Source organism: Sorex fumeus, unplaced genomic scaffold (genome assembly GCF_029834395.1).
Source record: "Sorex fumeus unplaced genomic scaffold, SorFum_2.1 ptg000110l, whole genome shotgun sequence".
In the NCBI taxonomy this organism is placed as follows: domain Eukaryota; kingdom Metazoa; phylum Chordata; class Mammalia; order Eulipotyphla; family Soricidae; genus Sorex; species Sorex fumeus.
In genome coordinates, this window is record NW_026606167.1 from 1,242,386 (window position 1) to 1,257,788 (window position 15,403).

Genomic DNA, 15,403 nt, shown 5'->3' on the forward strand with positions numbered 1-15,403 from the left:
GACAGTGGCTGCCGCCGCTCAAACCTGCCGCGCTGCCCTGACCCGGAACAGCTCGCGGTTGCGGGCGGGGCACTTCCGGCCGCGGACCGGCTACTTCCGGCAGCGGCAGAACCACTTCCGGCGCGCTGCGCCCTCGGCGGAAAAGCGGGCGCGGGAGGAGGCAGCGGCGGCGACAGGGCTCCGGTCGCGCCATGGGCAAGAAGCACAAGAAGCACAAGGCCGAATGGCGTTCGTCCTACGACGGTGGGACCCGGGCGGAGGGCGCGCGATCACCCCCAGACTCCCGGGTCGTCGCCGCTGGGCGGGCCGGTGGGGTCTGCGATCTGAGAGTGGGGCGGGGCCTGACGCCGGGGGCGGGGCCTCCCGCGCGCCGGGGCCGGGGGCGGAGCCTGAAGCCGGGGCTGGGCCTCCCGCGCGCCGGGGGCGGGGCCTCCTGCCTACTGGGGTGGGGCCTGAAGCCGGGCTCAGGGCCTCCTGCACGCCGGGGCGGAGCCTGGAGCCGGGGGCGGGGCCTCCTGCGCGCCGGGGCGGGGCCTGGCGTGGGTGGGCGGCGCGAGAACCCAGTTTGGAGGCGGGCCCCAGGGCAGCTGCTGACCCTGCGTCCCTAGACTACCCAGACAAGCCGCTGGAGAAGCCGCTGAAGCTGGTGCTGAAGGTCGGGGGCAGTGAGGTGACGGAGCTGTCGGGTTCGGGCCATGATTCCAGCTACTATGACGACCGCTCGGACCACGAGCGCGAGCGACACCGGGAGAAGAAGAAGAAGAAGAAGAAGAAGGCGGAGAAGGAGAAGCACCTGGACGACGAGGAGCGGAGGAAGCGCAAGGTGGGCGGGGGCCCGGGCCGGGCTGGCGTGTGGGAGCCCACGGGCCGCTGCCACAGTCTCCTCTGTGCAGGAGGAGCGCAAGCGCAAGCGCGAGAAGGAACACGGCGACTCAGAGGCCGAGGCCGACGTGTTCGAGCCGGGCAAGAAGGTGGAGGTGGAGCCGCCCCCAGACCGCCCCATCAGAGCCTGCCGCACACAGCCAGGTGACCGGAGGGCCATGGGTCGCGTCCAGGGAGCTCAGACGTGTGTCCTGGGCCTGGGGGGGGGGGGTGTAGATGCATGTCCTGGAGCACCGGGAGCCCAGGGAGTGCAGACCCGTGTCCAGGGGGTAGAGACGCGGGACCACCGGGTACAGATGGGTTTCCAGGGGGCGGAGATGTGTGTCCATCTAGGGGACAGAGACGCGTGTCCAGTGGGTGCAGATGCATGTCCAGGGGGTGGAGATGCATGTCCAGCAGGTGCAGATGCATGTCCAGGGAGTGGAGACACCTGTCCAGAGGGAGGAGATGCATGTCCGGGGGTGGAGACGCGTGTCCATGGGGTGCAGACATGTGTCCAGTGGGTGCAGATACATGTCCAGGGGGTGGTGATGCATGTCCAGCAAGCGCAGATGGGTGTCCAGGGGGTAGAGATGTATGTCTAGGGGGTGCAGACAGGTGTCCAGGGGTCGTAGGCATGTGTCCAGGAGGTGCAGACCTGTGTCCATGGTGTGTGTCCAGTGAGTGCAGATGCATGTTCAGGGGGTGGAGATGCGTGTCCAGCATGTGCAAACGGTGTCCAGGGGGCTGAGACGAGTGTCCAGCAGCTGCAGATGCGTGTCCAGGGGGTGGAGATACGTGTCCAGGGGGCAGAGACATTTGTTCAGGGGGGTGAAGATTCACGTCCAGAAGATGGAGATGCATGTCCAGGGGGTGCCGATACATGTCTGGGGCAGAGATGCGTGTCCAGGGACACAGATGCGTGGCCAGGGTCTGGTTCCTACTCTGGACCCATCTGACCTGGGCTGATACTCAGGATGATCCCTCTCCCACAGACTGCCCTAGGCACTCACTGTGTGGGGCTCCACCTGGGCGTTGGTGTCTGTGGGCTGGAAAAGCCTCCCACACTGTTGTCTGGGTGTGGGTGGACACCTGGGCCCTCCTTTCTTGGTGCTGCTGGTCAGAGCAGCTCCTGGAGGAAGTCAGCGTGTGGGTGCCCGGGAGGGCTGGGCCCCAGTGAAAGGGTGTATGGGGGGACCCGTGCTTTCAGGGCCTGTGGCACCCGGCAGGGAGCACTGTCTGCATACCCAGGCCAGTGGCCCTACGCTCTGCACCAGGGGGGTATGTCCTGGGCAGCGGGTTCCTCGTCCAACTGTCTCGAGCAGGCTGGACGTGGCGGGCCTTGCTGGTCACAAGGTGGGGACTCAGGGCAAGGCCGGGCTTGGGAGCCTGGGAAGCAGACAGGCTGCCGCTGTGTCGGGTTCTGAGCACAGAAGCCCTGGGCCCTGGGGACCAGTCTGCCTGACCTGGCCCGTGTGGGCTCCCTGTGCCCGTGCTGACAATGCTGGCTGGTTGTCGCCTCTGCAGCCGAGAACGAGACCTCGCCGATTCAGCGCCTGCTGGAGCACTTCCTCCGCCAGCTGCAGAGGTGTGTGGGTGTGGCCGGGCAGCTGTGGGTGGTGGAGTGAGCGGGCAGCGGTGTGTGGGTGAGGCCAGTCTGCTGTGGGTGGTGGTGTGAGCGGGCAGCGGTATGTGGGTGTGGCCGGGCAGCTGTGGGTGGTGGTGTGAGCAGGCAGTGGTATGTGGGTGTGACTGGGCAGCTGTGGGTGGTGGTGTGAGTGGGCAGTGCTGTGTGGGTGCTGCCAGGTGGCTGTGCCTGGTGGAGTGAGTGGGCAGGACGGACACTTTCCAGCATAGGGTCCAAGAGGTGGATGTGGGCCCCCTCCGGAACCAGGGGCTAGTGAAGGAGTTTGGGGAAAAGTCACCACATTCTGCGGTTCCGGAACGTTCCTCTGCTCTCCAAGCAGCAGACTGGTTGAGCCCATCGTACTGGCCTCCACCCTGCCAGCTGGGGCAGCACTGACGGGCCTGAGCGTCACAGCTTCCTGCCCTCCACCGGGACGCCTCTGTTTGCAGGAAAGATCCTCATGGGTTTTTTGCTTTTCCTGTCACGGACGCCATTGCTCCCGGATACTCGATGATAATAAAGCATCCGATGGATTTTGGCACCATGAAAGACAAGATCGTTGCGAACGAATACAAGTCGGTCACGGAGTTTAAGGTAACTGGCTGCCCTCGGGCACTCGCTCTGGTGTGGTGGGGCTGAGGGTTGGCCACAGGGATGGGATGCTGGCTGCTTGGCTAGGGTCCACTCCAGGCCTGCCTGCAGCAGCAGAGGACACGTGTGGTGCCCAAGAGTCCCCAGGGCAGCCTCAGCCTGTTCCAGAGCTGCTTTCCAGCTCTTAGCTCCTTCTGCCTGCCACTAGGGTTTCGTTGGCTTTCGAACACTTTTTTTGTTTTGTTTCTTTTTATTTTGGGTCCAGGCTCAGAGGCTACTCCTACATCAGTGCTCAGGGCGTCCAGGTAGTGCCAGGGAAGAGAGAGCCTGGTTCTGGTGTGTGCGGGATGCACTGCAGCCCCTCGGGCCCTCCCTGGCCCCCGTACTGAGATCGCACCTTCCCTGATACCGAGCTCCTGACTCTGGGCCAGCAGAGACTTCCGGGTCTGGCAGCTTTGGAGAATGTGCCCTTGCACGTTCCTCTCTGGGTCCTTGCTCCAAAGGGTCTGCTGCCCTGAGGAGCAGCGGGAGCGGCTGGAAGGAGAGCACAGATGGGGGCCCTGCAGTGCTCACAGACGCCCTGCCTCCTGGTTGGTGGCAGGCTCCAGGGCTCAGGAGGGCACCGCGTCTCAGCCCAGCCCGGCCTGGCACGGCACGGTGGCCAGCAAGGTGGCGTGGTCGTAGCTGGTTCATGCAGCTGTGGAGTCCCGGGTTGATGACAGAATACTCAGAACTGTGGACTTGTTTTTATTTCCTATTTGATTTTCCACCTGCATTTCTAAGACCAGGTCTGGGGATCAGGCGTGCCCTTGTAGGGAATGTTTAGCTTGTGCTGATGACTGCAAAATCAGAACAGTGAAAACTTTGCCCGTCAGACTTGTGTTTAGGGTCCAGTTGGTAGTTTTAGTTCTCTGTGTGAGGGGTGGGGGGTCTGGTGACTGTTCATACAAAACTCAGCCTCCCCCCACCTCCCCCAGCATACCCTGAGGCAGAGCTGCCCGGGGTTTGTGATCTGCACTTGGCCTTGGACAGTCTTTGCTTTTTTTTTTTTTTTTTTTGCTTTTTGGGTCACACCTGGTGTTGCACAGGGGTTACTCCTGGCTCTGCACTCAGGAGTTACTCCTGGCGGTGCTCAGGGGACCATATGGGATGCTGGGAATCGAACCCGGGTCGGCCGCGTTCAAGGCAAACCCCCTATCCGCTGTGCTATCTCTCCAGCCCCCAGTCTTTGCTTTTAGAGTTTTAAAGATGCTAGTGAGGGTTGGGGCCGCAGTGATAGTAGAGCAAGTAGGGCGTTTGCCTTGCATACAGCTGACCCAAGTTCTCCCCAGCATCCACTTTGGTCCCCCAAGCAGCAGCAGGAGTAATTCCTGAGTGCAGAGCCAGGAGGAACTGCTGAGCATTGCCAGCTGTGATCCTAAAAGCCAAAATGCAAAAAGCCAGTGGGGCGAGAGCCCATGGCCTCTTGCTCACACTGGTGCACCCGTTTCCAGGCCGACTTCAAGCTGATGTGTGACAACGCCATGACCTACAACAGGCCCGACACCGTGTACTACAAGCTAGCCAAGAAGATACTGCACGCTGGCTTCAAGATGATGAGCAGAGTAAGGGCCCGCGTGCGGGGCCGCCGCCGCTCGGCGAGCACATGTCCTGCCTGCACAAAACTCACGGCACCACGCTTCCATCCTTCCACCCGGCCTCAGCGTAGACCCCGGGCCACTCCCTGGTCCCCATGTGGGGCTCTGCCCAGGCACTGTCCCTCCCCAGCCCTTGCCTCTGCTCCAGTTGTGGCTTTTGCTTTAGGCTTGGAAAGTTCCAGATCTGGGGTGTTGTGCCCAGGGCGTCTCCAGTCGGCAGGCGGCCCCTCTGCTCCCCGTTGGCTGTTCTGAGGGGCTGCCCAAATCCGCCCATGGGCCCGGCTGCATCTATGTACTCTAGCCCCCCCCCGAATCCCCCCCAGCGGAACCCCTCTTCCCGCTGCATGTGGAGGTCAGCTGGAGGCCGGGGCGTGGCCATGCCCATCCATCATCGCCATGGCGCCTGGCTGCGAGGAGGGGCCAACCCCTGGCGCTCTGTCCTTTCTGGTTCTAGGAGCGGCTGTTAGCTCTGAAGCGCAGCATGTCGTTCATGCAGGCCATGGATTTCTCTCAGCAGGCAGCACTTCTGGGCAGCGAGGACACGGCTGTGGAGGAGCCTGTGCCCGAAGTTGTCCCCGTGCAAGTAGAAGCTGCCAAGAAGTCCAAAAGGCCGAGTAGAGAAGTGACCAGGTAAAGGCCGGCCTGCCTGGGCCGCCGAGCAGTGAGGCAGCTGTGCACGTAGCTCTCCAGGGACACACAGTGACACTCCCCGCACATCACACAGGAAGATGTACACACGTGCACAGACACACGTGCACACGCATGTAGAGGCACATGGATGCAGGCACACGCATGTGTTAGGTGAATGCAGGCACACATGTTAGATGGACGCAGGCTCATGTGTTAGGCATGGGCACACGCGCTAGATGGATGCAGCACATGTGCACATGTGTTAGATGGACATGGGCACACGTGTTAGGCAGGGGCTCACATGCATTAGGTGGACGCAGAACATGCACACATATATTAGGTGCACTCACACACGTTAGATGGATACGCACACGCACACACGTGTTAGAACGGATGCACGCATGTAAGATGGATGTAGATGGATGCAGGCACATGTGTTAGGCATGACACATGCGTGCACACACGTTAAATGAAGACATGTTAGGTGGATGTGGGCACATGTGTTGGACATGGCACACACATGTTAGAGGATGCGGCACGTGCACGTGTGTTAGGTGGATGCAGGCACACATGCGTTGGATTTGACACATGCACACACATACGTGTTAGATGGATGCAATCCATGCACACACACGTATGCATCTGTACCACAACATGTGCGTATGTGTGCAATGAGCCTGGCAGCCTACGGAGCTGCCAAGACCATGCCCCCAGCTTGTACCTGGAATAGGCAGTGCCTGGCGTGAGGGTGATGTGACGGTGACGCTGGAGTCGCTGGTGCCTGGGGGAGGGGTGGCCACACTGGCCCCCGCTGGGCTGCTATTCGCTGATGACCACGCAGGCAGCCACTCCTTGCCCACTCTGGCTCAGTGCAGGCCTCAGCTCTGCCCCCACCCTGCTCCTGAGCTCCTTTCTGCCACCGCTGCGTTTGAGGGGCTTGTCAGTGGGCTCGGGACCCCTCAGCCTCCCACAGTGCCTGGAAAAGCGTCCACATGCTTCCAGAACCTTCTCAGGAGACGTCAGCTTGTTCGGTGCCGCCCGAGGCCAGCGTCCTGGGGCTCGTCACTGTCCGGGACAGGCTCTGCCCGGCCCCACGATACGCATCCCTCCACAGCTCCATATTCGAGCCTGAGGGGAGTGCCTGTAGCCTGACGGACAGCACCGCTGAGGAGCACGTGCTGGCCCTGGCCGAGCACGCAGCCGACGAGGCTCGAGACAGGGTCCACCGCTTCCTCCCGGGCGGCAAGGTATGGGCTGTGGTATGGGCACTCCTGACCAGGCACCTGGGTGCCCTCAGCTACATGCGGGTGCTCCCAGCTAGCAGCTCTCCCTGGCCAGAGGCCCAGAAACGAGGGTAAACAGGGAGTACCCCAGAAGGGGCTCAGGCCCACGGGGTCTCCCCTAGGACGGGTTCAGGCACACAGGGTCTCCCCCTAGAAGGGCTCAGGCCCACAGGGGTCTCCCCTAGGAGGGGCTCAGGTCCACGGGGTCTCCCTGGGAGGGGCCCAGGCCCACGGGGGTCTCCCCTAGGAGGAGCCCAGGCCCACGGGGGTCTCCCCAGGAGGGACCCAGGCCCACAGAGTCTCCCTAGGAGGGGCCCAGGCCCACGGGGTCTCCCTTAGGAGGGGCCCACGCCCACAGGGTCTCCCCTAGGAGCGGCCCACGCCCACGGGGTCTCCCCTAGGAGATGCCCAGACCCACAGGATCTCCCTGGGAGGGGCCCAGGCCCACGGGGTCTCCCTGGAAAGGACTCAGGCCCACGGGGTTGTCCCAGGAGGGGCTCAGGCCCATGCCGGAAGGGGCTCAGGCCCACGGGCGTCTCCCCGGGAGGGGCCCAGGCCCACAGGGTCTCCCCGGGAGGGGCTCAGGCCCATGGGGTCTCCCCTAGGAGGTTCCCAGACCCACGGGGTCTCCCTGGGAGGGGCCCAGGCCCACGGGGTCTCCCTGGGAGGGGCAGCTCCTAGTCGTCTTCCTATGGAGATTCAGGCTGCAATAGGTCTGGTGAGATCCCAGCACCCCTGGCCCTGCCATGTCCCTCATACTGGCCCCTGCTGTGCAGCGCTGTCCCAAGGGCAACCATGCCCTGTTTCCGCCTGCTGAGCCCCTGTGCCAGCACATGGCCTCAGCAGCTTGTCCTGCCGCCCCGCCCTCCTGCTGGCCGCTGCATGGACTTAAGCTGAGGGAACCCTGTGCCCTGGCCGCCTCTTGCCCGCACAGTTCTGGCCCTGCTGAGGGGTTCTGGGCTGTCCTGCCGGCGTGGTACTGGCTGGGCCCTCGGGCACAGGGAAGGGGGAGCCGGACCCCTACTGGCCAAGCTTTGGTCAAGCTCCAGGGGCGCTCTGCTTTCTTGCAGATGGGCTACCTGAGGCGCAGCGGTGACGGCAGCCTGGTCTATAGCGTGGTCAACGCCGCCCAGCCCGATGCCGACGGTGGGCGCCCCCCTGCACCACAGCTCTGGATTGGACACTCAAGGGCAGCGTGCCTGGGGTGGACTCTAGGCACACTTCTAGGGGGTGGACGCTCGAGAGCAGCATGTCTGGAATGGGCACACTTCTGGGCACTGGACTCTCGAGGGTAGCATGCCTGGGCTGGACATCAAAGTGCACACTGCTGGAGCCCCTGGCTGGGTCCAGGCTGGGCTCTGAGTGCAGCCAGCCGAGATGCAGAGGCGTTCTTAGCACCTGTTGCTGCCCCTGTGGCCGGGGTCAGTCTCCCAGACTCCCTGAAGACCTGGCCCAGAGCCGGTGTCGGGAGGAGGTGGCTCCTATGAGTGATGGATCCCACAGGCCTCACCCAGTGGGCCTTGCCCTTCCCAGTTCCCAGCAGCCTCTGACGCCTTGTGGGCATGTAGATGGGATTCTAGGCTCCAGCCGAGCGAGCCCTGGTGGTCTCTGGGGAGACCTGAGTCGGGCTGCTGGTGGTCAGAAAGGTGTAGCTGGCCGGTGCCCTGGGGATGGGGCCCACGCAGGACTCCTGGGCGGTGCTGCGTGTTGGGGTGGAGGATGGAGCTGGCACTCACACTGACCTCTCACCCCCATGCCTGGCCTTGCAGAGGAGGAGACCCACCCTGTGGACCTGAGCTCACTGTCCAGCAAGTTGCTGCCCGGCTTCACCACCCTGGGCTTCAAGGATGAGCGGCGCAGCAAAGGTGAGTATCCCCGACCACAGCCCTCCACAGAGGGGGACCCTCTGGGCGGGTCCCAGAGAGCTCAGGCTGGGGGGTCCAGTGGGGGAGGCTCAACCCCCAGGGCCATTTTCCACTTGGGCTGCACTTTGTTTGCTTCAGAAAGAACCTGGATGTGAGTGTGTGTGCCAGTGTTACCGGTGTGCCCGTCACCCCTTGTATGTGCTATGCACGTGTGTATAGAGGGGCACATCACCCCTTGTGTTCATGTGTCCTGGTTGTGTGTTCAAGGGTACATGTCACTTCATGTGCATACTGGACATGTGTGCACCAGGACACCTGTCATGTCTGCATGTTCCGAGTACATGTGTATGTGCACCCCGGCATATGTTACCATGTATGTGCTGGGCACATGTGCATGTGGGCACATGTCATGTCTGTGTGCTGGGCACGTGTGCACCAGGACACACATTACAGTGTGTGTGTATGCTGGACATGTTACCATGTGCGCATGTGTACCGGGCACACACTAGTGTGCATATGCTGGCCCACGATGGGTGTGACGTGTGTCAGTAGTCTGCACGCACACGTATGTGTGTATTGTCAGCAGGGAACAGGCTTCTGCCCCCACCCAGCCCCAGTCTGCCGTCCATGTGCCAGTACTGGGCATCGTTTTCTGTCATGTGCGAGGGAAGTGCCTGTCTCCCTCATGGATTTTCTGCCCCATCTTCACTGGAGATGTGTCCACTGCCCGTGTCGCACAGCACATGTGTCACGGCTTCCCGTGTCTGTGACTCTGGATCCATACTGGCACCTGGTGCTGTCAAGGAGGTCACTGCTGCCCCCCTGAGCTGGCTGTCCCTGGTTTCAGGCAGCCTGGGGAGCAGCCGGTTACAGATGTGCGGTGCTTCTGGGCTGCCGGCCGAGCAACCCCCAGGCCCTGATGCTGCCACCTTGGGCCCCGATTGTGACTGGGCTCCCCTACCTGCTTCATGATGGAGATAAAACAGCTGTCACCTAGGGTGCCCCTGGCATCTAGCGTAGAGCCCAGGGCCCTCAGGGTCTGGGTGGGACCTGGGGTCTGGGTGGGGCCTCGAGGCCTGGGGCGGGGCCTTGTGGGCACGGCCAGGGCACCCACCTGCGCTGTGTGCTTGTGGCAGTCACCTTCCTGTCGAGTACTAGCACGGCGCTCTCCATGCACAACAACTCCGTGTTTGGAGACCTCAAGTCAGAAGAGACAGAGCTGCTCTACTCGGCCTATGGGGACGAGACAGGCGTGCAGTGTGCGCTAAGGTGAGTGGCTGGGCACTCACGCCCTCATGGTGACTCACCAGGACCACCCCGAGGGTTGGCTCTCCAGGCTGGTGACTGCCGCCCCACACTGGACGTGGCCCTCCGTGCAGAGCCGCGACCATGGGGGCGTCCATGGGAGCAGGGGCCTCTGCTTCAGCCTGCAGGAGTTCGTGAAGGACGCTGGGAGCTACAGCAAGAAGCTAGTGGACGATCTCCTGGACCAGATCACGGGCGGGGACCACTCACGAGTGCTCTTCCAGCTGCGACAGGTGCCGTCACGCACCCTCCCCACTCGCGCGGACCCACTTCCTGCTGACCGCGCCTGTGGTGTTTGTCCAGCGGGCTACCCGCAGGGGAGGGTGAGCCGTGAGCTCTGTCCAACCCTTCTCTGAGGGCACGGTCACAGTTGACCCCATGGGCCTGCCTGCCCTGCTGTGAGTGGCCTGGCCCCAGGCCGGGGCTGGCTGGTGACTGTCCCCCAGCAGGCCGTGGGCTCCTGGTCGAAACCCAGAAGGTTCCTTCACAGCTGTTAGGAGGGGCTGGCCTTGCCCTCCCTGCTGTGTGAGGGGCAGCTGTCCCCTATGGTCACTGCTGCTCACAGGAGAGCTGTGAGTCCAGCCTGGTGGTGAGGTTACAGGCGGAGGGAGGAGAAAAGGGTGGTCTTGCGGTTCCCATCCGTGCATCGCTGCCCACGCCATTCCCAGCATGCCTCAGCCTGTCATGCCTGCCCTCCTCGTGGCCCTGGCCACAGCGTCCAGCCCCTCTGTCTGCCTTCTTGTGTCTGTGTCTGTTGGGCCACGCTTGGTGGTGCTCAGGGGGCAGTCCTGGCAGGCTGGACTCTGTGGTGCTGGGGGTGAGACCCTGGGGCTCTTTGGTCAAGACCTTCCTCCTCTCCCGGCCTGCCCCAGGAATCTCCCCACGGGCTCTAGCACAAGCTCCGTAAGGGCAGAGCCCAGTTCAGCCCCAGGCTCTGCCCGTGGCCCCAGCCCCACAAGGCTTCAGCAGCTCTGCCCCCTTGGGTGGGATCAGAGGAGAGCACACCCCGGAGGGTCTTTGTCTTGTCTTGCACACGCTGACCCGGCTGTTCCCATGATCCGCAGGACCAACCCCTGAGCATCGCAGGGTGGGCCCTAAACCCAACTTTTCTTGCTGCGGCTTGGAATCAGGGGGGTCATGTGCTCACCAGGTTTCTGGGTGAAGGGGCCGGTCTGCGCTGAACACCTTCTCCAAAGACTCAGCAGCTCTGCCGGGCTCGTCCTGAGTCTTCTGCAACCTGCCTGCTCACCCTGTTTCCTCCTGTGCCTGTGTGTGCGTGTGTACATGTGTATGCCTGCACACGCCTGTGTGCATGTGTGCCTGTGCCCACGTGTGCATATGTCCCTGTGCCCACGTGTGTGTAAATGTGCCTGTACATGCTTAATGTGTGCCTGTGCCCGTGTGTGTTCGCATACGTGTGTGCCTGTGCCTAAGTGTGTGTGTGCTTGTGTATATGCACGTGCATATATACTTGTGTGTGCATATGTACACGCGTGTTCCTGTGCCCACATGTGTATTTATGTTCATGTGCGTACATGTGCCTATACATCCTTGTATGTGCCTCTGTGCTTGTGCATGCATCTGTGTGCGTGCGCTCATGTGTTCATTTGCTGTGCCTGTGTACCAGGCCCGTGCGTGCCCATGCCCATGTTTGCATGCCTTTGCCCTGTGCACTCACAGGCTTGCGTCCCTGCACCTCTGGGCCCTGTGTGCTCCTGCACATGTGGGTCAGCGAGTGAGGGAGTCCACGTGCAGGTGTGAGGGGGGTGGCTGGGCTGCACGGAGCTGGGTGGGCGGGGACGTGGCAGCCGGTGGCCAAGCTGGTGGCCAGGCAAGTGTCTGTGATGGTCACAGCACAGGGACCCGATACAAGTCACAGAACGGGATGTAGACGTGGTGGCTGTCACGGCACTCGATGGTGTGGCAACGGTCATGGCATGGGGGTGGAGACAGCACCCTGCTCTGGCCTGCGACCACTCTGTCCCTCTTGTTTCCTGCAGAGGAGAAGCATCCCGGTGAAGCCTCCTGATGAAGCCAAGGTGAGCTTGGGGCGCAGAACCCCGGGGCTTCCCCAGGGTCTTTTGTGGAGTTCTGTAGATGCCCCCCACGTTGCCCGGCCCAGGCCCAGCCAGTGCTGTTGTCCCCTCCCGCCTCTCCCTGGTGCGGACTCCAGCTGCAGCCTCTCACGGAGGCCAGGGCAGAACCCAAGTCTCACTCTCAGCACCACACGCAGGTCCATGGGAGCACCCACACAGCCGGCGTGGGGAGCACGGGGAGTACCCGAGCAGCTTTGCCAAGGGAGGAGAGCACCCTTCACAGCACAGCCCTGTGGTGGCTGTGGGGTGCTGCACGCCCCTGGGAAGCTGCCCAGGGCCTCACCCTGGCGGAGCGAGCCTGTGTCCATCTGTCTGCTGGGCCCGAGCTCCCTCACGCATTTGGGTCACAGCAGACGAGAGCCATACTGGGGGTCCCGGCAGAGCCTGGCTGGGTGTTGGCATCACCCTGGGTTTTTGGAGAGTGGGGTGCTGTGCTTGCTCTAGACTCGGCTTGGAGAGACCCAAAGGGGGGTCAGAGCGGGGCCAGAGCCTTCGGCACCCTGTCAGTGCTGGAACATCCGAGCTGGCTGCGCGCTTACGCCGGACGCTGGCTCCTTCCTTTGCTCCCTGTACAGCCTGGCGACACCCTAGCCGACGGTGGCTCCGTGCTGGACTTCGTGTCAGTGAAGCCATACTCCGACGTCTCCCTGGACATGGCCGTGCTCGGCACCTTAGGTAGGTGGTCCCCCACCCCCTGCCTGTGGCTCCCAGCAGTGGCCTTTGGGGCCAGTTGTTGACATGGGGACCGGATACTGCTTGGTGTACCTGTCTTGGTGTTGCCAGCACTCCTGGGAAGGTACTTCCTGCGCCTGCCTTTCCCCGCCATGGGCTGGGCTCAGGCTGTGCTCGCGTCCACAAACTGGCCTCTCAGGCGGCCCCAAAGGGCGGGCCCGGGGCGCGTCTCCAACCTGCCACGCATGCGTCCTTCAGGGAAAGTGAAGAAGGAGCTGGAGCCAGAGGACGGGCCGCTGCCGCTGGATGAGACGGCCAAGCTGCTTCAGGAGCTGCAGGAGGCACAGGCGGAGCGCGGGGGCTCACGGCCCTCGTCCAACGTCAGCTCCCTGTCCAACGCCTCTGAGCGCGAGCACCACACGCTGGGTACGCCCTGCGCCACCGTGGCCGTGTCCCCTGCCGGGCGCTGCGGGTCTGCGTCTGACGCGCTGCCCCACGTTGCAGGGAGCCCTTCCCACCTCAGCGTCGGGGAGCAGCCGGAGGTGCCCCACGACCCGTACGAGTTCCTCCAGTCTCCGGAGCCCGCCGCCCCCACCAAGAGCTGACGGCGTGGCCGGGCGCCTGTTCTGTGAGTCACGTGCAGCCCCGTCGCCGGCAGGCTCCGTGTGTCCGTGGCTGGAGTGCCGGTGCAGCCCGGGGTGCAGGCGCAGCCCATTGGTGCAGGCCTGGGCTGGAGCGCCGGGCTGGCAGTGGGCACAGCTGCCCATCGCGGGAGCAGTCCCAGGAGGCTGTGCTGCCCGCCCGGTGCCTGTGTGGGGCCGCTGCGTGTGTGTGGGTCGCCCCAGGGCCTCCCTGGTTCCTCGCGGCCTATGCAGCACCCCCAGGTGTCAATAAAGAAGAGGGCCCTTGTGTGCATGTGGCATGTGGCTGTTCCAGCTGGGGGGGTCTCAGCTCCGCCGTGCTGGCCCACCGAGAGTACCAACATGCTAGCGGGTGTTGGTGGCGGTAGGACTTGGGCAGGCCATGGGCTGAAGCTGTCATGGGCATGCCACGTACTCCAGGATGGCTCAGGGCCCACGTTTGTGCTGGGGTGGGCAGCAAGCAGGGCAGACCCAGAGGCACATTGGTGCTGGGTGTTGCTGACTTCGGAGCATGTCTAGGACTCCCCACAGCCGAGGCCTGGTGGGTAGCAGGTGCGGGCACTGGGACCAGGCCTCCCACCCAGGGACCGGCCAGCGCTGCGAGCCCCTCACAGGTACCTTTCTTGTCAGTCCAGCTCAGCCCTGTTTGCCCCTCCGTACCCCTGGTCTTGCCAGATGCGTGCCCAGCCCTTGGCAGTGCCCATGTCCCTGCACGAGGGTGCATCAGAGGCCCCTGCAATGGGCCATTGGGCCCTCAGGAAGGCAGTGTTGGTGATGGGGCTCGCCCAGAGCTCCTAGGAGCACACCTGGGCCAGGGTGCAAAGCGCAGGCAGGCAGGGTGCAGGAGGAGGTACTAACCCCCTCCCCCCCCGGGAGGCCACTCTACCACAGCCATTGCTGCACTCCACGTGGACATGGGAGGTGCTTAACCGTGGGGTGGCCCTGGGTCCTGATGTCTTGAGGAAACTGGTTCAGCCCAGACACAGATCTAGACTCGGCCACGAGGGGGCCGTTTTATACCTCAGCTGCACATGGGCCCTGACCTTCCAACTAACTGGTCCCTGCTGTTGAGGGTGTGTGTGGGTGGGGGTTTGGGGCTTCCCCAGGAACATGCCCCACTTCTCTGCCAGTGCTTCTGGGCCTGGCTGGCTGCAGTTCTGGCCAGAGGGGGGCGCAGAGGGTCAGGCACGAGAGAGCACGGCCTCTGGGCCGGGAAGCGGGGCAGAGGTCGCCCTGCGGCTTCCTGGCGAGCTCCTGTCCCCGTGACTTGGCAGCTCATGCAGCTGCCTGGGCTGGGGGTAGGGAGAGCGCGGTGCCCAGGGCCCCGGCCCGCCTGCTCCTGCAGTGGTCTGTGGACGTGACCCAGCACCCCTGCAGAGTGGCTTCCAGGCTGGGGACAGGAAGGTGGCAGGCTGGCCCGAGGGCGCTGGCGCCGAGCTGTTTACCAAACACAGATTGTTGCTAGGGGACGTTCAGAAAGTTCTGGCTCCTTGGCCCTGGGCAGGCGCTGCTTCCTCTGGAGGAGGCCCCTCTGCCGTTATCAGGGAACCCGAGCCCCGAGAGTCAGTGGCACCTGGGCTGCGGGACTGTCACCCGCACCAGCAGCGCCTGCCTGGTGGGTGCGGCGGGAGGGGCCCCCTGGAGACTATCCACTGAGGGCCTCATTCCCCCACACAGTCCCCCCACATTATCCCTCTGACCACAGCTTCCTGTCACTGCCCCCTCGCCACTCCCTCTGGCTCCTCTCCTTCCTGTGCTCATGTTCCTGGACAGCCCCTGAGCGCCGGGTTTTCTCTTGGGGTCCCATGGGCGAGACACATGGAGTGAGGTGGCGCCCCCCAACATCTGCCCGCTGCTCCTGGCCTCCTGCCGTGGCAGCACTCTGGTGTCACCTTCCCCGGCCCCAGAGCCACATGCTGCTGCCCGTGGGCCGTGGGTGGGTGGGCCGTGTCCTTGGGGCCATGGGCTCATGGTGCGGGTCCTCGGGGTCCCCTGCGAGGGGGCATGTTCTCAGGGGCCCACTGAGGGCACATCCTGAGGGGTCCCTGCATGGTCACTTTCCTAGGGGTCCTTGGCACAAGCTGTAGCGTGTGCTACTGTCTGTGGCAACTGACACTGGGGGGGTGAGAGGCCTGGAACAGGGAGGAAGGTCTCTCCCAGTCACCCTTCGGGGCCGTGTTTGGGGGAGAGGGACA

At 63.5% G+C, this 15,403-nt stretch overlaps 1 protein-coding gene and 1 pseudogene across 4 annotated transcripts; one reads left to right on the forward strand and one right to left on the reverse strand.

Annotated features, from left to right (window-relative positions):
• Positions 1-85: 85 nt before the first annotated feature.
• On the forward strand, positions 86-13,337 carry BRD9 (bromodomain containing 9). 4 transcript variants are annotated; one of them, XM_056135070.1, is made up of 16 exons: positions 86-243; positions 609-823; positions 894-1,026; positions 2,389-2,449; positions 2,938-3,082; positions 4,573-4,683; positions 5,171-5,346; positions 6,461-6,593; positions 7,700-7,775; positions 8,399-8,494; positions 9,631-9,763; positions 9,921-10,032; positions 11,800-11,838; positions 12,471-12,570; positions 12,826-12,993; positions 13,072-13,336. In XM_056135070.1, the coding sequence occupies exons 1-16, from the start codon at positions 192-194 to the stop codon at positions 13,170-13,172; spliced, it is 1,851 nt and encodes a 616-aa protein (XP_055991045.1). In that variant the 5' UTR covers positions 86-191; the 3' UTR covers positions 13,173-13,336. The 4 variants fall into 4 exon arrangements, with proteins under 4 accessions (XP_055991045.1, XP_055991046.1, XP_055991047.1 ...); XM_056135071.1 differs by having other exon boundaries at positions 5,231-5,346; XM_056135072.1 differs by having other exon boundaries at positions 5,234-5,346.
• LOC130043031 (uncharacterized) lies at positions 3,841-3,951 on the reverse strand (annotated as a pseudogene).
• Positions 13,338-15,403: the final 2,066 nt, after the last annotated feature.

What these genes read in the sequence shown, in the direction of transcription:
- BRD9 (XM_056135070.1), top strand. Translation starts at nt 192, where the DNA reads ATGGGCAAGAAGCACAAGAAGCACAAGGCCGAATGGCGTTCGTCCTAC. An exon ending in ATGGCGTTCGTCCTACGACG is followed by an intron (nt 244 to 608) that starts GTGGGACCCGGG and finishes CTGCGTCCCTAG; the next exon opens with ACTACCCAGACAAGCCGCTG. An exon ending in AGCCTCCTGATGAAGCCAAG is followed by an intron (nt 11,839 to 12,470) that starts GTGAGCTTGGGG and finishes CTCCCTGTACAG; the next exon opens with CCTGGCGACACCCTAGCCGA.